This window comes from Arctopsyche grandis, chromosome 5 (assembly GCF_051622035.1).
Source record: "Arctopsyche grandis isolate Sample6627 chromosome 5, ASM5162203v2, whole genome shotgun sequence".
NCBI lineage: Eukaryota > Metazoa > Arthropoda > Insecta > Trichoptera > Hydropsychidae > Arctopsyche > Arctopsyche grandis.
The window spans coordinates 9,446,175-9,470,083 of NC_135359.1; the positions used below are offsets into that span (position 1 = coordinate 9,446,175).

At 35.4% G+C, this 23,909-nt stretch overlaps 1 protein-coding gene across 2 annotated transcripts in view; it reads left to right on the plus strand.

The window, feature by feature from the left end:
- The window catches only part of dac (dachshund family transcription factor), a 201,211-nt gene that overhangs the window by 96,470 nt on the left and 80,832 nt on the right, over positions 1-23,909 (plus strand). For both annotated transcript variants that reach the window (XM_077430530.1, XM_077430531.1), the window contains 2 exons: positions 538-736; positions 2,019-2,078. In XM_077430530.1, the coding sequence (XP_077286656.1) occupies positions 538-736; positions 2,019-2,078 (259 nt within the window). The remainder of the gene's footprint in view (positions 1-537; positions 737-2,018; positions 2,079-23,909) is intronic.

Consider the following 23,909-nt stretch of genomic DNA (forward strand, 5'->3'; position numbering starts at 1 on the left):
GCCGACTTACCCGTTCGCGCACGCGATTTATACGAATTTAATCTTCATAATCTGTAATAAATTTACAAGAGGCGAACGAAAAAAAAGTAACTCACCCAAACGAACGGTCGAAATTTTTGATTTATTTTTTCAAATCCATTCTTGTGTACGATATTATAATACAAATTATTATTATTATATTATACTAAAAAAGACCGAATCTAATTGAACGGTTCGCGCGTCGAACAACTGGAGTGTAAATAATTTCATTTAATATTGTTTTTTTTTCGACTGATGGTCAGATGATACAATACATAAGGTAAATTTAAAATTGGATATCTTTGATCAAATCGTTTGGATACCGTTTTGCAATAATTTGCATATAAATTTACTACAAATTATATCGGCCTTTCTACATACATACTTACATACATATGTATGTATAATATATATATATAATTGTACATTTTTAACCAAAATTTTCCCATTTTTTAATATTAAAAACTGAGAAATTCTATATAATCAATTGATTAATTTTATTTTTTTGTTTGTTTTCAGCGGACATATCTCGACTGGAAAAATCCCCGTTGCTTGCAAACGGTTACAATGCTCCACCTACACATTTGGGTCATATGGGTTTCATGCACGCACCACACGCACTTTTGTCTCCTGGAATGCCTCCACATGGCATGCCACGTCCTGATGGATCCATAATCAAAGGACAACCAAACATGCCCAACATGGAAGCGTTAGCCAGGTAAATTAGTCAAAAATTTCACTGTATTTTTTCCCAGTATGCTATTCAAGTCAGTTCACTCATTTGTCGCATTAATTTCAAGATAAAGTTAAAGCAGGTTAACGCAAGTTAGAGGCCAAACAACAGTTCAACGTTTGACTCAAAGAGGATTAGAAATTGAAAATACCTTTGAGGAAGTCGTACGAATGTCTTCGTGGAAATGTCACAAGCTTAACTTATTTTCTTTCATTGTTCTCTGCGTATTATATAATGTGCTTCATTTTGTCAACTTTGTTGTATACTACTTTTTCTATCCATCGAAATGATTTTCACCACAAAATGGTAATAGTGTAATTATTATAATGATATCCAATTAGTTTGTGGTTTGGGATATCTTTAGATTTTCCGGCATCTTATGATGAGTTTCCACGTATTCGTCGCCTCATTGTGCACTTGAGTGGTTTTAATTAATATGCAAATGCATCTGCAGTTAGGATTCCGGGAATTCGTCTGCATCTAATATGTATCTCGCGAACAACTTTTGAAGGCAAGTGGTTGTAATGAGTTTCCGTTACAATCTAAATATGTTTATGATACATAGAAGTTCGTATATTTCTGCAGTTAGTGGATGCAAATTATGCTCTGATCGATCCAAATTTAATTGGCTTATTTTAATATAAACCGTATAACCGAATCAGAGAAATCTATATTTTGTGTATTTTTTTCGTCTTATAAGTATTGTAGTAGTATTATTGGATTAACGTTGATTACAAAGATAAATATATTTATGGAGTGATGATACAAAAATATACAATTTGGCCTGTGCCAAGAAAACGTTCGCTTTTCTAACTAAGCGTACAAAGTGAATTTTATCCGCTTTTCCGCCCTCCCCTGCCTTACTTTCGTCCGGCTCTCCTACTGTGCCAGCTTTAATTTTCCCTTTTTCAAAGGAAAACGAGCCAAATTTAAATGGTTATTTACGTTTGATACACATAAAAAATGTATACATTTTTTCATACTTTTTCGCTTTGCGCTCGTGTTACAAATCTAATTTACACTCAAAAAAGGAACGGGCGGCCATTCGAGAAAATTGAGATCTAGAATTAGGAAACCTGACAGACGCGTACGGAGAAAAGGGCGCCGGGCTTTTCTTTCTCTTCTCTCTTCCATCTATATTTTATTTTGTTTTCTTTTTATTTCGCTCAAAGGAGAGACGAAAAATTATTTCTTTTCGGTCGACGACGGCGAGACGACGCAGAACAAATTATTTGCCAATTAAATCTGAACCTTTTGACTTTGACAGGTCCGGAATTTGGGAGAATTGCAGGGCTGCTTATGAAGACATTGTCAAACACCTCGAAAGGTAAGCACACTTTTTGATGAAATCTTTACAACGTTTAATTAATACATTTTTTTGCGTGAGGTCGATTCTATTAAACGCATTCGAGATGATCAAACAGAAAAGTTGATTCTTTTGATGAAATTTTATTGGAATTATTACTATAAATTGATTTTTTTTTCATAAATGTCGAAATAAAAAATATATATCGTTTTAAATAGTTCAATAGTCCAATGTATTATATGTATCTCAAGTGCAATACGTCTATACCATGACGCGAAAATTAGATGAGCTCATTCGAAAAGCGCGAAAAATAGTCCGAAAACCGGAAAATATGCATTGCAACCACCAATTGAGATTTATTAACGTTTTAAGCGCGATCGCAATAAAACAAAAAATGACAAGCGTAACAAGCCCGACCCGGAGCATAAATCAAGTCGTCGCATTGAGCCAGGGGAAAAAAGCGAAAGCGAAATACAAAAAAAAAAAAAAAACATGTACGTACGAGATTTAACAGTTAACTGAACGAAAGAGAGTGAAGATACATAAATCATCGGGGGAGGAAGGCATACGAGCACAAATCCCGATAGTAATCCGCGGCTACGATCATTCGAAACGGGATTTTTTTTTGTTTCGGATTTTTTACCCCTATCCCAATCATCGTTTTAATCCTTCAAACAAATCAAGCATTTATATGAAGGCTGTTAATGCTATAACTTAATCATATTTTTAAATTATTTGCATTGTCATTTCAATGTTCAATGTTTTTTCCATTTTGAAATGCTTTTTATTATTACAAAATTATGTTCACAATGTATCTTATATCTATTTTAATAGCTACTGACCTACTGATCATTTTCTATTTTTAAATTTTTTTTCATTTTTGTTAGTAATTAAAGTATTATATTATTCTATGCTAATGTGCAGCATAATATGTAGGAAAAAGAGCTCAAAAACCTATTTACAATTCTTATAAATGCTCATAATACATAATATAAACTAAAGACTCTCTAAAGACGACGATCTACAGCAGATTGTGTTTAGGAAATCTGTGTTTATACCTGAAGGGTATAGACATTTTGTTGTAATCACCGAGACTCTTTATTAGTATGGTTATTAGTGATTCAGTCATAGAACAACCCAATCTTAAATTAATAAGGCCAACCCTTACTTAACCTAGCCTATCCTAACCCTTAAATAATACCAAGTCTAACAATCTAATCTTAAATTAATAAAAACCAACCCTAAAAATGTAACTGGTTATGATTTCGATGAAACGTCAGTGGAAATATATTTTCACTTGAAATATTATTTCATTGTGACATATACATAAAGTACTGATTCCGCGTCATTAAATATAGAAATACAGTTTACAAATCATTCAAAATTTTGAGATTTTCAGTCGATTGTTAAAATTAAAACTGGTAATTTTGTTCCATTCGGGGATAGTTTATTTCAAATCGATACCTGATTTTTTACACGATATTGTATGTATGTATGTATGAGAGCATTTAGATTGCGAACGATTGCAATTTTCCAATTTCACGCTCGGCATTTCGCTAAATCGAAACGATGTTCCGTTCAAGGTGGAGACTTCGACCCGTACGAAAAGGGTTAAGCAAGGGGTGGTGGAGAAAAGTGGGGTGGTAATTTTCAGTCGGTGGCGTGATGATTCCTCCATTTCCGGACGGGCCGGATTGTTTCCGGGGTATCCGGGGTATCCGGGGGCCGTATTTAATCCACGGGGCTCGCGCCCGCCTAATGCCGCAATTAAAGTGTACGCGATCGTGACGTACGTAACGTGACGTTGATGCATGGGTACACGTGGCCGAGGCGGGGGGGACGGGGGACGGGGGACGGTCGAAGGGGGAGGATGGGGCTGCGCCACTGAGGGGGCGCAGCCCCCGCTTTCTGGCTGGCCACACATCGGTGTGACGGGGGCCGTTACTCACCAACACGATCCCCGACACTTTGTCTGACTTGACCCGACACACGGGAGATTTGCACGACAACAAGCGTTTTATTCATTCACGATTCAATTCGCATGCACACGTGTATGGTGTGCATGTGTACAGTCGGCTCAAGATCGGTCTGTTTCCTGGTGGTCCAAAAAATGCAAAGCCGTTTCGAAATCGCGTGAAATTCAATTATGATTCTTATTGGCGGTTGGACAAACTTGTCGCCTGTTATGTTTTTAATTTGTATTTCCATAATGTAATGCGAATTTACACTTATCTACATAGTACATTGTATATGTAAATGACCTTAAAGGAATATCATACATATGTATTATATTTACTCGTACTTAGTACTCGTACGTAGTACTCGATCATTGCAAATATAATATAATTTAATTTAATGGTTGTGTTTATTAAAGTTTTGGCCTTCGTATGTGTATGTACATATGTACATATGTATGTGCGGTTAATGTTCTCAAATGTAATAAATATTCACTATGTGAATATTATCAATTGAATATATAAATGTGTTAATGACTGAGCCTGCCTTGAATTTTTGCTAAAAGTTAGTCGTTTTTATTTTAATCCAACTATTCAGTTGCTTTTGACCGTAGACTTTTGACCTTAGAGTAAGCAAACAGATTTTTCAATGAACCTTTGAGGTTGAAATACATATGTTGTTTGCAGTATATTGTAAGATATTTATTCATTATGGATCGGCCGAATTTTCCGAAAACTTTCTATGAGATTCTGCGTATTTTTCGCAAAGTAACGGTGAAAATAATATTTATTGTAAATTAAACAAAACTCTTAAACCGTTCTATTGATTAATTTTAAAATATTAGAATACAGCTTCTTCGACCGTATGAATGACCAAATGAGTATTTTTCAAATAATTTTCAGTCTACCAACTTATAGACCATTGTGCTGTTTATTTGAATGAAAGCTTGACTTTGAGGAATATGTATACATACATATGTATGTACGTACAATGTGCTAGGCGAGAAAAGCCAGTCAATTTCAATATCTTGGGATTTGAAATATTTTCTGAATATTATTTTTCTTTTCAATTCTTTGAAAAATAGCGTCAAGCTAGCAAGTCAAGCAATCATATATTTTAAAATTAATTACAATTTTTTTGGATAAAGATATGCTAGTATGATATCTATAAATGGGAGTTTGAAACTGAATCTTTCAAATAAAATTTCATTTTTGTGTGAAGTTTTACTAAAAACTGCGTATGTGTTTACCCGTATTGAGTTAATATAAATATTATAAGGAAAACAGAATTAATTTTATAGTACGATTGAATTTTTGTGTGGAAAAACCCAAAGTTCACATTGAAAGCTATGTATGTACTACATAGTAATCGAATTGAATATATCTCTCAGACAATGTTCAAATGTAATTTCTAATCACACGCTCTAAGACCGTTTGAATAATTAAAATACGGTCGATTTCAATATTGCAGAGGGTGACAAATTGTTAGCCGCGAGCGGGACACATTAAAAAGCGGTTTATCTTCCGCGGAGGGGATCCGTTTAGGCGAGTCGTCGTGCGATTTCCGTGTAGCGAAATGGGGAATTAATTAATCCGGTGTCAAAACAAAACAAGCCAAGACCGAGAGACGCAAAGAGATGGATAGAGAGAGTGAGGGTGAGGACGAGGACGAGGACGCGACGACTGCGATGGCGAAGAGATTACACGGCGCGAATTAATGAGACTCGCCCGTGACTTATGCCCGACTAGATTTGCATATCTGTGCCCCGAAGCCGGTTCCGTAATACCCCCATTGTATTATTCTACGGACGAGGAGTGTGGCTGCGGATTTAATACGGTCGAATACATCGCACGGTCACCCTCACGTCCGTGAAAATCGGAAAATCGTACTTATTTCGACAGGACTTGGAGCGTTTAAAAAAATCACTCACACGAGAGACTTTTTTCGTATGGATTGGTTTCTGAGTAGTCCGTATACACTATTATGTGGATATATATACATAATTATATAAGACTGGTTTTTAATTTAAAGTGAAACGACACGTCATAATACTATTGACATATGTGATAGTAAGCGTGTTGGATTGTATACATATGTATGTATAATACTATGGGAAATTTAAATTAATGTGATATCGTTAAATTAAAAAAAAATCTATATAACATCCGGTCGCGTCGGATCTGCGAATCGAATACATATAATATATAGGGTTAATTACTATGTCAATCCGGTATCTGTCAAAGCGAATAATAAATAATAAATCGAAAACGAGTTCCTCGAAATGGATCAAACTATGTATTATGATTCTGTGAATTCTCCCACGGATAGTTCATTATGACTTATTATTATTTTTATTTTTTAGCAACGGTTTTTCCTTTTCATCGCATCGTTCGATACGTATTATTATCAATAATTGCATATTAGATGGAGCGTTCGCTAAACGAACGTGTCAAATAAAAAATAAAAAAATACACATGAGAGAGTCAATTTAACAACCAATGGCGCATAGTGACATAACGATAAAATTAAATTCGTACGAAGGATATTTAGGTGAACTATTGGCAAACAGTTAGATCTAGGGATGACTCGTGCGATTCGGTTTAATTAAACGTGCATATCTCTCGTTGCCGGCATCCGGCACTACGCAAATCGGCCATCAACGAGCAGGATGTAAATAAGCGAAAAATATTTAGATAAATGATCCCCCATTATGGTGCAGCGGCGTGGTGTCTTTGTGTTAATCTTTTTATCGTTGATTTTTTTTCTTTTCGTTTTCATTTACTTCCTCGGCCTCGCGGCGGTCCACCCACCCTCCCCGGGAGGGTCGGTTCATTATTCATGTTGCTCGCGAATCATTCATTTGGCTTTCGCCGACCCACCCTCCCCCGCCCACCCCTAATGTTATGCGTGTCCACGGCTCACTGCTTCGCGAATCCGTCACGTTTTCCGCAACGATTTGCGTCATTAGTCTCAATTGTACACTTGTCATGCGCGCGTACATTCAATTGTCAAGTAAGCAAGGTAGACAGACGAGACGACACACCTGGAGGGCTTGCGAGTGGATATGTCGTCGTTGTTGCGAGTAATGACGTCGCTCAAACTTGTCGGGGGTATTTGACAATGTCGAAATGGTTTTTTTATTTATTCGGTAAATTGGTGGTTACTTGTGCAAACTTTGGTAGATAAAATGTATGCTATGAAAGCTATTTATTGCAGGTGGAATTTTTTACTACGTTTATGAATAATCTGATTTTCTCCAAGTATCCAACGACTTTATAGCCGAAATTTGTACATACTTAAGCTTACACATCAAGGCTGCGAAGTCGTTATAAAAATTTCAACTCCAATTTTGCCTTCAACACCAACTCTCACTGATTTCTAATATTTCATGATGAATATTTTTAAATTTTCCGTTTCTAATAGGTGCTTCGAATAATGGGCAGTCGTGATATTTTTTGATGACTTTGGCTTCATCATTTTTTTTCATGTTTAATTGAAAGTTTGAATATTACAATAAACCAGGGCTGTAGAGTCGGATCAAAATTTACCGACTCCGAGTCCGACTGCAAAGTCCAACTCCAATTTGAATGATTTTAGTAAGATCGACTTTTCTTGCCAACGTATAAAATTGTAGTGAAAAGTAATAGTGATTTTCAAAATATTAAAAATAAAGGAATACAAAAAAAATACTAAAAGTTGACATGTATGTACATAATCCAATTTATTGAATTATTGGTAATTGAATAGGTATAAATAAAAGTAAGTACATTATTGTAATTGTGTGAATTTTACACAATCACAATTACAAGTATTGTAATTGCCCATTATTCGAAGCTGATACATACCCCTAATACTATCAATTAAAGTAAATTATAAAAGGAATCAGAATTGGTTGATTTTTTACGACTCCGACTCCGACTCCAGCTCTGTAATAAACGTCAAATAAAACTTTATTTATACACAATATTTGACCTACAATATATGTATGTATGTTTGTAAATATTATTTGGACTTTTCGACCGATCAAATATTATTATAAATCATTTTTATTTGCCCAATTTTTGTTGGACTGTGTGTACATACTTATATTCAATGATTGTTTTCATATTTTCTTAATATGAAATACTAAATTTTGAACTTTATAACAATTGTATTACGAATGTATGTATGTATGTACATTATTATATATGTAGCGGGGTTTAAATATAACCTAAAGGATAAACTATTACTGTAATAAGTATTGGATATAAAAATTCATTGGGCGTAGCTAATGGTATTACGAGCCGCATAGCGCTAATAAAGCTATAAAAATAATATTAATACTACTTTAAACACGGGTTCGCTTTGCTCGTCGTGGAATTCTGTGTGAGGCGTTCTCAATCTATATTACAGTACGCGCGCGCGCCTAGATATTGAATATTTAACTACCGGTAATGCGCAATGTCGATTGTTCGAAATTTAATCATTTATTTGTAATTTCATCGCGAGCCGCTTTGGACCGTCTCGAAAATAGTGAACAAAAAAAAATGAAATGTTTTTTCTCGGTGGTGGGTCGTAAAGAAAAAAACGACGAAGTCATCTTTGGTGTCCCTCCCCCCGTTGCGACACCTCGTTATTTTGTCATCATCTTTCATCCGGATGTCATTTTCGCGCCGTGAAAAAGAGCGGTTCGTATTCGGGATTAGCCGATTCAAAATTTAATTTCGCGCGCGTGTGCGTATGTGTGTGTGTGTGTGTGTGTGTGTGTATGATGGCGTAATGGCGTCGCCTTTATTATGGTATATATCTGTTGGCTTCTTATCTTTCAACCGGTATTATGAAATATAATGTCATTAGCGCCTCGACGCCCCCTCACAGGTCGGTGGTAGGGTCCGCTTTAAAGAGACGGAAGGGGGAGGAGCAGGAGGAGGGTGGTAGAGTTTGTCATAAAAAATATCGTATTAAGGATTCATCTAAAGCTCATTTTGATATGCTGTCGCCTCTGGATAACGCATTTATGATACGCACTTTAAATGAATGGATGTTTTCGGTTGTGACTTTTCGACCTCGTTATCTATTTTGCTAATTATTTATGCTTTGTTGTATATGTATTGTAAGCAATTATTGTATGTATGTATGTATATTTGATGCCTGAAAAACCTATGTAGTTTAAAAAGCCGATATATTGATACGAGTTTTTTTAATGGGGAATACATTACTTAATGCTGTTTTGATATGATTTTTTTTTTATCATATTTTTTAACATAATATATTTGGCAGCACAAATTTGAAACGATTTCGAAATTAATATTCATTATAGTGAAGGATTTTTTATATGTACATACCTCTATATGTATGTACATATGTATATGTGGAGTTTGGCGGAAATTGTACTATCGGAAGTTAGTGTTTGCTAGGTGTCTAGACGTCGAGTTTTTTTATGGGTATTTTAATTTTTGCGGTGGATATTTTGAAATTAATTAGAGTCTGATTGAATTTCCGAAAGTTCGATTCGAAATTTATTAGTATGTTATAGGTTGATGTTTATTTTCCTACTTTGACTGTAGAATCTTTCGGAGGGGTAGGTTTTTCTTGCATTCATGTCGGAATAGGAAGGGTGGTGGAGTAGACGAGTGCATCCCGGTTGACGTCTCGCAATAAGTCCACTGAAAACGGGATGATTAATGACCCACCCCGTCCGATACTTTATACCGGTTTGATATGAACTCGCCTTTTGTGTCCGTACGGATCGTTTTACTCCAGACATCTGGTTTCATTTCGTGTATGTATGTATGTATATACTAATCTTATTTTACATTAGGGATGTGGTCTCATGTGTGTGTGTGTGTGTGTGTATAATGTATCCAATTTTCTTATGATTTTTTAATTAGTGTTTTTGGGGATTGACAGTGTCGTGAGGAGTGTTTCGGGTGGTTCAGTTTTGGGTTTCGATGTCGTTCTGACAGGGCACGCGCAATTTGTGCCGCTCAATCAAGTGGCGGCTGGTGTCGCCGCCCTGGGGCAGCCGCTCATTTGTCATCCGGCAGCTAATTTGCTCTTTACCGAGTCATTTTGTCGGCGGCACAAAATCGTAAGATCCCGCCCATTTCACGGGACATTTGTCGGACGCCTTCCCTCCGTTCCCACCCACCTCTAATTTACTATCCAATTAATCTTGCTCTCGCTAGAGACAGAGGTGTTGAACATCCGCGCGGATGATTGTTTTCGATGGGTGCCACCTTGATTTGTTTTTAGACTCTTCGTCGTTTGTCATCGGTGACAATCTGGAAAATCTATACCGGTATACATTTTGACAATTCTGAAAGGGAGAAAATTTTTTGAATAAAAATTTATTAAGACGCACAAACATTCATAAATCATTCGTTGATGAGTAAAGTACACATTCTAACCGTGTTTACAACCACAATGGAAATCATTTCTTCGTTTTATTATATAACCAGCAGCGTGGACTAGTAGTTAGCATATATGCTTTCGAACATAGTGGTCACGGGTTTTTATAATTGAAAATGAAATATTATTCAAATTTATATTTTCCCATAATGCCATTACGGCATTATGGGAAAATATTTTTACATATATAAATTTGATATCACATTCAAATATTGGTGACAAATAGTAGATAGGATGGATTTGCCGATTTGATGAGGAACTGTTATACTTGGAATATTTTATTATATAGAAATACTTGGAATATTTTATTTTTAATCGAGGTCAACCCACGGGATCGAACGGCAACCTTTCGGCGTTTAGCATTAACGCAACTACCGAACTGTGTATGCTACTGGCTAATATAATATAATATAGTACTTTGAGGAACTCAATAAAATTATCATTTTACGCCCACGTTTCACAAAAGGTTCGAATGTGGAAAATTATCTTACACTGAGTAAAATGTGATAAATTAAGGTCTCGCATGAGATTTGGTTCACTCCTTGTCGATGACACTCTATGTAAGATAGTAGAGGGTCTGCTTTGAAGATTTTTCTTTGGCTCGAGAGCGATTCGGTCACAAATCAAAAATTTAGAATGCGAAATCAACACCCTATTTTGCATAATGCGTTTTTGTCAAGACGATCCGCATAATTCGAATCGGAGGGTGGATGACTCATCGGAGTGTCCTTTATAGTTTCAATATGCTAAACTTACATACATACATACATACATCAGTTTCCGGCTGATACCTATTTTTAGTTCCGTTTTGATTACGTTCTGGTAAATTTTAAATATATATATGGATGTGGGTATGGAGTAGTTGCTTGTCGAGGTTACGCAATTCATATAGGATTACTCCATCGCATTAGAGGCAAAGGGGGATGGTTGTGCTTTTTTTTGCATTTTATTTAGATTCGAGTGTTATGTGCGCGGAAAGGAGAATCTGCGAGGTCCATGGACCGTGCCGAATCCACTCAAAAAGTTGCTGACTGCTAAAACGGCGTTGGCTGCTTTTTTGTTAGGATATGTAAATTAAACTCGCGACCCCAGCACTTTCGACCGCACTCGCTGGAAACAGCGATCGCCAAAGATGGCATGCGAACCAACCCCTACAAAGCTTCATCTAATGTCGCACGGTATTTTTTTTTAATTTAATCTGTATGTGCACATACGAGTTTTCAAAAAGTACTCGAAACATCAAAAATGTATTGAAACCCATTCAATATCATTTTATATGTATGTACTCGTCTTTATTTAACTTCGAACTTGTAATATTTGAAAGTTTAAAGAGCGAGAATTATTCTTATTAAGATACACTAAGGGATTTATAGAGGCAGAGGTCTGTTGGACAATTTATCGTAGCGATAAACTATTTGATAGTCGGTATTTCAAGGAATTTATTTATTTAAAAAATATAAACAAACACCATTAAAACGTATATAACATTAACAATTTTTGATATAACATTCAAAAAAGTTTCTAAAAATTTATAAAAACAATGAATGAAAAATAAAATAAAGAAGAAAAACATTGAATAATGGTAGATATGTATGTTCATATGCATTACTAAGGAAAATTATCAAACAATAGGAATTGAAAGCAATAAATGATTCTATAAACTATCAATGTAAGGGGGAATATATAAAAAGGAATTACAGGAAAAATTTGTAGAAAAGGGATTCATGTGAAATAATGAAGGATTACGGAAGGATCTGATTGAACATTGGAATATGATCTTGCTTAATAAATAAGCAATCAAAATACTATCAAAGAATAGACCAATCGCTTCGTATCTATCGATATTTATATATCAAATATCTCTAAAACAGAACATTGTTTGAATTTGTGGGCCTCATTAGTGCTAGTAATAAGTAAGTTGACCTTCTACATACATATGTGCATACTTAAACGATCGAGAAAAAATATTTTTTTTACAAAAAGTCTGATCAAATTGTCCTTGATATTGATTTTGATTTTGAATAGATAAAATCGTAAGCTTTTATTTATAAATGTTCATACATTTAATTTAAATACGTTAAAGTTTTAATCGAAGTGAAGTAAAATGTTTGTAATAGCTTAATGGAATTTTATAGGCGGGTTTGGTCTTTGAGAAATGTTTGAGATCACTGATACAACTACCCCAGCAACCACACTAGTATAATCCGCAGCCACCAGTGTTCTGGGTTCGCTCATATTGACACAGACATCCATCCAGACGCGAGCGCTTTAAATTCTGCATGTAAATTTATGATGCACTCGCGCAGTATGCAGCTCGGGAAATGTGTACTTGGAAATATTACTAGGGTACGTACATATGTACACGTGTAGGTTTTTAAACCACGTCGAATTAACGAAACAAACAATACCGAATTGATTGACATCGCTACGATCGCTGCTATGTTATCATTAGTCGGCGTTCTTGTTTTGCATGTTAAAATGTAAACATTTTGACAGGTTTCTCCGGTTTAATAAGCGTTCGTTCACACTAAAGCAAACACACCCGGTTCGCCGGTTGTGTTTTACTACAGATCTACAATTATTGTCACCCATCCCCTTCTCGTTTCCTAAACAAAAAATAATAAAAACAGTACTCTCACCCCCACAGTAGAGAATGACGGAAAAATAAATAAAATTGTGTGTTTGCATTTCGAATCGATTGTGTCGCGAGGTTAAATAGAGGTGCGCGCGTTCTAGTATATCTACATAATAGTTAGTCGTGTGTACGATTTATATTAATTTGAAAATGTGTTTACAATGGATGAAAATTCGGCCCGATGTGTGCAGACGTTCCCGGCTACGTTTTACGATTGATTAGTACTGGCGGTTTTCAGGAATGTAAACTCTGAAAATATAAAATGGGAACAAACATTCGACGATTACCGTTCAAATTGATAGCAGTGGCCGTCGTCCTACTATAATATTATATTAAAATATACTCATATAATTAGGATTTTATCGGTTCATAAAAAACTATTTCTACTGCATTGTTAATGTGAAAAATTATACCGTGATAATTCTTGTATTATTGGGTAAATCACTTCTTTGAAGATTTTGTTTACGAGTTTTTAATCATTGTATTTGCTTAAGATACGAAAGGCTATGTAATTTTGTATCGGATATTAATAAAAGTTGTTCAGTGACTATTTATTTCAACCAATCATGCACACTCGTCTTAACAGAATGCTCCAAAACTAGGAGTGTGGTATACAGATTAAGAATTATTAATTATGTATACAGGTATACACCCATATATTTACATTAAACACGATATATACGGTCAAACATTGTACAGAAGTATTCTAAGTATTATGCAAGGCAAATACAAATATCGATCCACAGAGACATATATGGACAAATTTGCAGCATTTCTACCAATCGGCGAAATTTGAGATGTTGAAAACTCGAAATTTTGCGAGAAAATGGGTACAGGTTGCCACTTTGTTGAAATAGTTTCGATAAAAATCAGATAAATTGGCAAAATTTGATAGGAAAAGATCGACTTGGAGTCACATATCTAAGTTTTGGCCAGTTACAACTATTGGGATTGAACCCGTGACCACTTTTTTCGAAAGCACTATATACTAACTACTAGTCTATGCACTATTAAATTTAGTGGTCAGTTCAGTACATAATTTGTTTTGGTAATTTTTTTAATTTGGTCAGTAAATACCGTCTTTTGGATTCATAAAAGAAATATGCGTCTCTGACAATATTAAGTCGTGTGAACGCTCGAGTGATTTCATTGTTGATTGTAAGAAAATATACATATAATATACATATAACATCCCGCCCCACCTTTCGTTCGCGAATTAGTCGCATATCGAATTTGTTGATATTATAATAAAAATATGCTTACCTCAATATGTACATTGTACATGTAGAATGTGTTTCTCGCAAATTCGTCGTATATACTTTGTTGATTGTACCATTTTGCCCATATTATGACGCAGTTGTATTGTATAATAATTATATTATAATGTTTAGTACTTAGGTACAATATTTTGATCATAGGTGTCGCCTTGGGACCACCTGTCATGGTACCTATGGTATAAATAAATGTATAATAAATTAGTAAAAATAAATAAAAAATTCCATTTCGAACTTCACATGTCAGATTACGAATTCACTGTCAAAATAAAGTAAGCGTTTAATTAAAGCCCTGACCATTATTATTAAATAATGAGATATCAATATACATTCAATGCAGCTCACCATTGACTGTAATTACTGATTGTGTCTGCTGACCTATTTTTATTTATTGTACATTGTTGTGTAATGCCATTTGAGATTACTGAACATAAAAACTGATCAAAGCATTTAAAATTTTTCATTCAAACAATGCATTGAATATATTTTTATTAAAACTGTTTATAATGCTAAATTAACGTGTCAAAAACCGAACTAAGATAGTGCGTAAATTATTAACATGTTTCGAAGAAATATCGCGAACAGCATTACGAATGATAATCTTCGCACGTTGAATTTAATATATACCGTGTGTTTTAATTGACGTAGGGTGACCAACCATTCTAGCGCGTTAAATAGGTACGTACGGGTGTAAAAATAATCAGATAGTCGCGTCTAAATATGATTAAATATTCAAACTGACTTTTCGACGAATTTTACACACACACACACACTCACATACATCCAAAAATACGTTTAGATTTTTTTAACGTGTATCTTTTGAAGGAGCGGCATGTGGGGATGAGCTGTCAATAGTTTGACAAATGACCCGCCTCTCTCCCCCTAACAGATATTATTATATCCTCAATGTGTTACACGTCCAGTCACAATACTTACATTTATAATTCGACACGCGGAGAGTCGCAGGCACCTGACCAAAACAAAAATGATAAATCGAAAAAAAAGACGAAACGGCGATTTTTTTTTTGTTAACCTTTATCTGACGCGCGGTGTTGTGATACAGATCGTTATCTGTCGGCGCGGTGACAGCAGTCAGTACCACTTAACACGTCTCGGACCTTTTTTCGATGACAACAACACCCTTATGACCGATTATCGAATCGATTTCTTCTCGTGTCTCGTCTCAATGCTCGAAATCGTAGATTGGGACGTTCGTAACGAGGCACAATTAAAATTTTATTCGGACGAGTTTTGGTCACCCGCACAGGCGAATCGAATCACTCGAGCGGCAACCTTTTTATTTTCTAATTAAAATCGTAGTTACCGCCGCGAGTGTGTTAAGAGAGTACGTAATGATACGCGTTTCGTACGAATCGTTCATATTTCATCGTTGCGCAATGGATGCACCGGCAATAAAAATTAAACAGGTTAAATTATATAGTTCAACGTAATAAAAGAGTGCTATCGCAGGCGCAGGGGCGGCAACGCATTTTTCTCTCCATTATGCCAGATATCGTACATATGTATATTTTTTTATTAATAAACAATCGAGGATATGCGAGAGTCGGGCGGACGCGTCGTAACTCAAAACGGTACAAGTTTTCCATTAAAATTACGCATTCAATACGCGCATCTCTTTAGACTTTATGACGCATGAAAAACAATTGTTATCGAAAACGAATGCACTTTTCGTTTACGATCGAAATGTAAGTTAGCCACGTTTATGTGTTAATAAAACGCGGTCATTCTTTAACAACGTCGAATAATTGGTTGTATATTTTTTTTTCGTTCTGTATATGTATTCAAAGATTTTAATTAACGAGAGGGACGCGTGCTGCGTTTGAATATTTTTACTGTGTGAGCTTTTTGAGGATTTACAATTTTATAACAATATAAAATTGGGTACGATTTAACGGTGCATTTAAAAAAAGAACTTTGCCCCTTAGAATGAATCATTTGCGCATTAAATAAATATATTTCTGTTAAACAAAAAAAGGCTACATTGAACAGGGTTTTATTTTTCTTATGAAAAAAAAAATATGTTTCCATCATTTAACAAATAAAATTGTGCAGTTAAAGGTGGAATCGAAATTGTAACTCGCGGGTTATTAAGATTAAATACCTTTTATACAGAGTGTGGACCAACTTGGACGGTTGCCGGTTGATTCTACATATATGCTCAGTGTTAATGCGCATTTCATTCATTTAAGGTTGCTTTATATTTTTATTTGCGAAAGTAACTTATCACATGCTTGCATTTGATATTAGAATGCTGACCTAATTTAAACAATGGATTTGCAATTTTTCAAACGATCAAGTATTTTTTTTTATTTATTCGTTAGAGGTTCTTAGTCTTATTGCTTTTTTATTTTTAAATCGCACATATATATTTTAAATGATATAATATTTAATTTTAATTCCCCTATAAAATTGGGGACTATTGTATGGTAGGTGTATAATGTACGTATTTTGTAAAAGTAAATATAAGTAGAGTCATTTCGGTGTTACGGTTCTGAAGACGATGGGGATGGTGAAGGAGAAAAAAGAGAAGCAAAAGTTGTCTTATTTATCAGAATCTCAGGTCCATCGGTGGTAATATTCGTCCCCAGAAGTCGGCCTAATGACGCAAGTCCCACTAACCCCCCCTCGGTAAAAGAACATCATTTTATGATTTCAGTACACGTCTGCAGCTTACCGTTCCCTTTTCTAACTTTGCCTCCCGTTTTCATTCTCTTAATGCTCCCAGCGCTTACAGTACTTTTATTGGAGTATTAAGTGATGTAATTTTTTCCATATTATATTATTCAAATTTAAATAACTGTCTCCTGCGGCTGCTGCTCCTCTCCCCATTTTTTTTTACTTGCCTCCTCCTTCTCTTACGCGCTTCGTGACAAAGTCGCGTCTCCTTTGCTCTTCTCGGTTTTACAAATGATCTTTCTTCGCCCCCCAAAAAGTCATCATGTTATTCAACTTTTTTTTTATATATACATATATTTTTATTCGGCTGTTTTCTCCCCCATCGCGTCCCACCTATTTTTTTCCCATCTCTAAAGCGGTACAAATTCTGCGTAATGCGTGTACGTCGGCACGAGTTAAATAGCTATTTGTCATTGGCGCCGCACTTCTTTCTCCTCCGAAGAAGACGATCCACCCCTCCCTCGTCCGCAAACTTCAGATGTGTTTTAAAATGATTTTTTTCATTTGCACCATCTGGCGAAGACGACGTTTCGAGATCGTGTATCATAACTGCACTTTTCGACCCCTAAAATGTAACGCGTGCCAAATGAACGAGATGCCATAGTTTACCGAATTTGACGTGTGCCGAGATTTGTATTGAAAATTTTGAGTTTTTTACACAAATCTGATACTTTTAAACGCACACTTATGTATTTATAATTAAGATTTTAAACTTAAATTTTAGCGGTATTTAATTTCATTATTTAATTATGCTATACGAATAATAAAATAAAAAAAAAAACAGCGTAGAGGTACAATCATCACGTGCTCATTACAAAATGAGTTCTATTGTATTGCATATGAATCTGAAAAAAATAAATTAAACGACGACCTAGTGTTTTTTTTTTATTTAATTAATTAACTCTATCTCTAGCGAACAAAGCGATAAATTTCCGCTAATGAAGTAAAATATACATTAAAAAAACGGATTTATTTATAACGCAATGCCATTTTTCTGAGTTGTGATAATTAGTTTCAATTTTTTTTTCATGTTACCGAAAAATATGTATATGCAAGAGTTCATTCGGATGACTCTTTTTCTTTTGTGGGAATGTCTACCGACCGCATTATCTCTTACTATCGAATTTTTTAATTTTATTATAATTATAATTTCGTACTGTGTAATTAATTTAATGCGTCGAGGGGTCGCCACCGGTGATGCGTCTTACGCAATTAATTAAGCACTTTCGCATCCGAATTCATAATTGAAATTAACTTGAACAATACACATTGTTAGTTTTCAATCGTACAAAGCTTTACCCCGTGTTTTAGTATAATACAATACTTATTTTTGATAAATATTGGGGGAAGTGTGGGATGACGAACCCGTTCGTCCGTTCTTTCGTTCGTCGGTAACGAGCCCTCTCGACACACGAATTTATGAACATGATTGATATCGTAACAAGTTCTTACTGACAAGTGGATCGTTTTACATAATCATTAAATCCGGACCGTGTTTTTCAATCCGTAAAACATGCATGTGACTGCTTTCGCAACGTATTTACTATCCGTTCCAAAATGCATCTATAGGGCTGCCACAAATTCCAGATCGTCTATGTATGTATGTATATTCATTCGTTAGATCAATACGACTATTTTCCGATTATCTATGATGGATTTTTCCCACAGCAATTAATACGTGACGGAGATACAATAGAACGGTTGAAAATCTGTGTGCCACATCTCAGATTTTAAGTCGGGCGTGAAACGTTTATTATCTTGCTTACGTTGAATTACTTCATCGATGAATTTTCGTTATACATAGATTGATATCGCGATATACATATGTATTTCAAGTGCAAAAAAATTCTGTTTTTAACGGTTATGTCTTAAAATGAAACGATTTATACACATGGTTTAATTTGTTCTGCGGCTTATGAAATTTCATGCCAGTTTTAAATAAGAATATTTTTATCAATACAAGTTATATATAGACTGTGTGTACATAATTTGATTGTTTTTCAAAGGCGACATTATACGATTGCATTTCGCTTCAGAGTTTTCGCTCCGAAGCTTTCTCACTTCCGTGGAAAGTTTAAGCTTAGTAGCAAGAGCTTTTGCAAAGCCAACTTTCAGTTATTTCTATGTATAATACATGTACATACATAAACGTGCATAGGAACGCTTTCGGACGTCTCTTTTCTACCCCCGGTAAGTCAGAAGTTGCGAAAACGAGAGCCGAATCTCGCTCGCATTGTTCCCAACCCGGGCGTATCCTTAAATCATCGCGCAATAAAGCCGAGGAATTTTCTTATATGTGCGGTTACCATGTGAAATAAAGTTTCAAATTTCATTCAAGATTTAATTTTGGCGTTTCTGAGGGGTCGCCCACCACCCATTCTTGCCGTTCTCGTTCACGGATGTGTGTATGTGTGTGTATTATTATTACCGAGCGCCGACTCTTATTAGAAAACGTACGCTACTACATACTTTTACAATGCGGTGGTTTCCTTTGGTCTCGGACTTTAATTTTGCATTGTCTGCCCTCTCTCACTCTCCTCGTTCGCCTGTGGCTGTAAGTATGGTAGTTGGGTAGTTCGGTACCCACACATCTACTACTGCTTTAACTGTAATGTATGTTGTTATGTGCACTTTGGCGAGTTCGGAACATAGAACGCTTACGGCTTCGAAGAAGCTACTGGGATTCGACTTTGATAACTTTTCAGACGTATTATACAATAATTTATTGATTAAATCTACATACATACATTGTCCCTAAGGTATACATACGTATATTGATGGGATGTTTCGTTCCATTTTACGTATATCATTTTTCAAAGGGATGGGTTTTTAAATGTCATTCTACATGGATGTAGTCTATAATTGCATCAACGAATTAATTCGTATGTGCAGTTTTAAGTACAATTCGTCGTGACGTGTACGCTCAGTTCATTTTAGATTTGTATTTCAATTCGTGTTGATTTCAAAGGGTGTTTTCGAATCCAATTATACACAATATATTTAACGGCTGTATAAAATCAATTTGATACTTATAATACATGTTTGTATTTATATACGTATGTACATGCATAGTTGAGGGAAATTTGTGCGTTTCGGCTTTTTAATCTACATGTCTAAATGGCGGCTTTTCTCGACGGTTATGGCTTCGTAACAAAGACGAAAAAATACTTTGGAGCGATATAGCTGTCACTGGGGAAGATGGATCTGGTGTTTTCGGCGTGAAAAGGAACTCCAACTGGCTTATGGGTTTCGGAAATATATTGACAGTAGATTTGAGGGGTCGGCGCCTCCGTGAACGACCGGCCCTCTTTATATTTTTATATATTTTTTTCCATTCTTTCTCCGACCCCAACTGATATTTTTATTCGATTAGCAACCCCCCAAGGTATTTTTATACATTTTTTGATGCTTCCTTTGCTAGCGCAATGGTCGTATTATTTCGTCAATGTCCGCAATCTGACTTACAGGACAATTTTACGAGTCGAGATATGAAATAAATAATCCAACTTGGCAATTGAATAGAAAAATTATTTACAATAGTAAATTGCATTGTTCTTTTATAAATGTAGATGATTAGATTTCAAGTAAAAGTTATTGGATTTGGGTGGTCAATCTGATTGAAATCATATTACATATGTATGTATATTCCGAAACATAGGAAACAATGTGTATACACATCGTGCTTACTAGTTATCAAATTCAATCACTGGCTTTCAACAGTGGAACCTTTCAATCCCAATGGATATGGGGTTGTCGAGGGTGGTTCAGCACGGTGAAAACCCCACCGATTTTCCACCTTCAAAGACCTTTCAAGTGGCTTCATCCAACCCACCCAAAATCCACCCCCCTCTTTTAACCCCCAGCTACTGACAGCTACCACTCCTGGATTCAAATTCAGACGAGGGGGCGGTGGGGGTGACGGTTAATCCCGTCAAAATATTATGCTGCACTTGTGCAAGCGTAACTGCAACAGACACTGCATCAAAATTCCGTTCAAATATATTGCATGCGACTTAATCTAAGATTGTATCGAGCGACGTACATATGTACATATATAATATATGATAATTTAATTTAATTTTAATTAAATTTTTATTTAAAGTATTTAACTTTTTTCAACACTTTCAAACTTCCGTTGCATTATTAATTATGCTTTGTCGTATACAAAAAAACTTTAAAAAGGAACGTTCGCCGTGATGAATTATGATGCTCGTGATAAATCAAAGGAAAGACAAATTGTTTCCTCACCATTTCGAATCCGGCGAAGACAAGATACTTACCGCGATAGGGTCTATTGATAATTTGAAAGGAATAAAAGAAGCAAAAGAAACTGTTATATTCCTACCGTGAGAGGGCGAAACACCAAACAAGTTGCCAAACAGCGGGATATCTTTCATTGACTATGTTATAATGTGTGTGTGTGTATGCATCACACAAAAGCCGTTTCAATTTACATTGATTGATATAACGTGTTCCTTTGACTGTAAGCTATACGGCTACCACGAAAGTGAAGCGTATTGTTAAATGACGGAACCAGTATAACGCTCTTATGATAAGTTACACATGTATGTAGGTATGTATATTTAGATCAAACTTCATAATATCTGTACCATTTGAAACTAAGGCTAATCGATTATTTTTATCATACATATATTTTACATATGTACGTAGTATAGATCTAATGACTTGTATCGAATGAATGGCCGGAAAGCAACCATGTCGAGCTTCGCGATCGCGCTGTATATAAAAAGTGCTTGTCAAACTGTTTCGATGCGGGTTCCTCTCGCATCAAAAATCTGTTATTTTTTATTCGGTCGACTCCACGCTGAGCTTACTACCGAATTTACAAGGCAACAATGGCCTCCCGCGATCGAAACATAGAAACGAAAAACGCACGTCGATTGTTATAGTATTATTGTCGATTCGGTAGTTGTGTAGCGAAACGCGCGTTTGATTAATGACCGCGAACGGTGCAAAGTGATCCCATTGAGGCCTAAGTGGGTTCTGAGTCCGTCATTGTGCACGAGATTATTATTATATTAAAGAAATGCGAGCGAGATGATCAGAAATGGAAAAGTTCGAACGATTTGATTGATGCACTCTTCGGAGAGGCAATCTGTTTCGATAAATGAATGGCTCTCATCGGGACGGTAGGCTGTAATGATTGCCGATCTCATTGTATTATTTCAATTTGGATCTATTAATCAGGATGTGTTCTAAATTAGTCACATGTATAAGTAGACTTCGAACGGATATTAATTTTTCCAGTATTCTTAAATCATATTATGAACACAAAATAGTTTGACTCATAGTATTTTATCAAATATTGTATCATGTTCCTGATCAAATTCGTTTCTGGCATTGATTTGTCATTAATAATTGGAAATAATGATGTTTTTTAATCAATTTTTTATAGACCATACAAATTAAGAGAAAGCTTTTGGAAATCCATGTAGTGTTACTTTTGTGGAAGGAGAAAAGTGTATCTCATATTGTATAGTGACGAATTCAAATTTTTTTGGATTGTGTTATTCATATTTTTTAAATAAAAATATGTAAAAAATCATTATCATAATGCAAAGTCATTGATTAAATACTGTCGTTGAATTTTTTAGTACCTCTTTTCTCCGTCAATATTACCCGTAATATAAATTCATAGTTTGCAAAGCCGAAACGCGGTGGTGAAAATCGTTTGACACGTAAAGGGGTAAAAGCGAAAGAATATTATTATTCATTCGGAGTTGTCTAAATGTAAATTGGCACAGCAACTACCTGGTCTCTGACTGAATATAGCCGCATAATGAAAATAAATTTCAACTATGAAATGCAAATTTGTGCACCCGGCCAAAGATCGACGCCAAAGGAGCTTACGGTTCGAGGCGTTTACACCCTACTCATTATGTGGGATATATTGAGTTTTCCGAAAAAAATAAAAAATAAAATGAACGGAAAAATATTCGCAAAATGTGTCGAGAATCGCCAGGATATATTCGTCTGCGCGATAATGTGCAATTTCCTGTGGCTTATGATTTGTGTGAATTTTCCTACGATTTTCCCAACTTTGATATATGTTGAAGTCTTAATTTCGACTCCCGCGCCGCACTCAAGCTTCCCTCGCCTTAAAAATAAATTATATCAGACATCATAATCAAGTTGTCAGTGGCTGCTGCATTTGAATATAAATTATTTTCGCAAAGGCAAAGGTTACATACATTCCTTTAACCGCAAACCGTTTTCTTAACCCTTCCCCTATGCTTTTAAGTCGAAAGGGGAAAAAGACGCTCGCTCTAAATGGTTAAATCGCTTTCCGGCCTGTAAAAGCTCGCGAAAAGCGCATCAAACGCCGTTGCACAAAAGCTTCAAATTACCGAATGAAATTCAATATTCTCATATTGCCATTTTCAAATAAAATTACGCGTATGAATTTATATTAGTAAAAAAATATACTTTAACGTTCGTTCGATGAAGTTCACTGCAATGTTACATCGATTTAAGTGCACTTTTCAAATATTTCTCCTTAGTGGGGATTCCAATATGTCTTTTTGAGTCGACGGGTGGCGCTAAAAGCATTTAGTCGTTAAAAATTACCGAGTCGCAATCATAACGGGATTTATGCCAGGGAGGGAGTCCTCCTCCTGGTTGTTTGCAAGTCCTCCTTCCATTCGGAGGGCTGCCGGTATTACACGGTGAACATCTGCTCCCCACATTCGTACGATATTTCTTCATTTTGCGTTGAACTTTTTGAAGAAATTTATTCTATTCGTTCTACGATTTATTTTCATTATCATTATTATGCGTGAATCTTCTCAGTGCTTTTTGCTACGATAAGGGTGAACGCTATCAATTTATAAATTCTTTGTATTTTACACATCATTAAAGATTGTAGTATGAGTTTTGCAA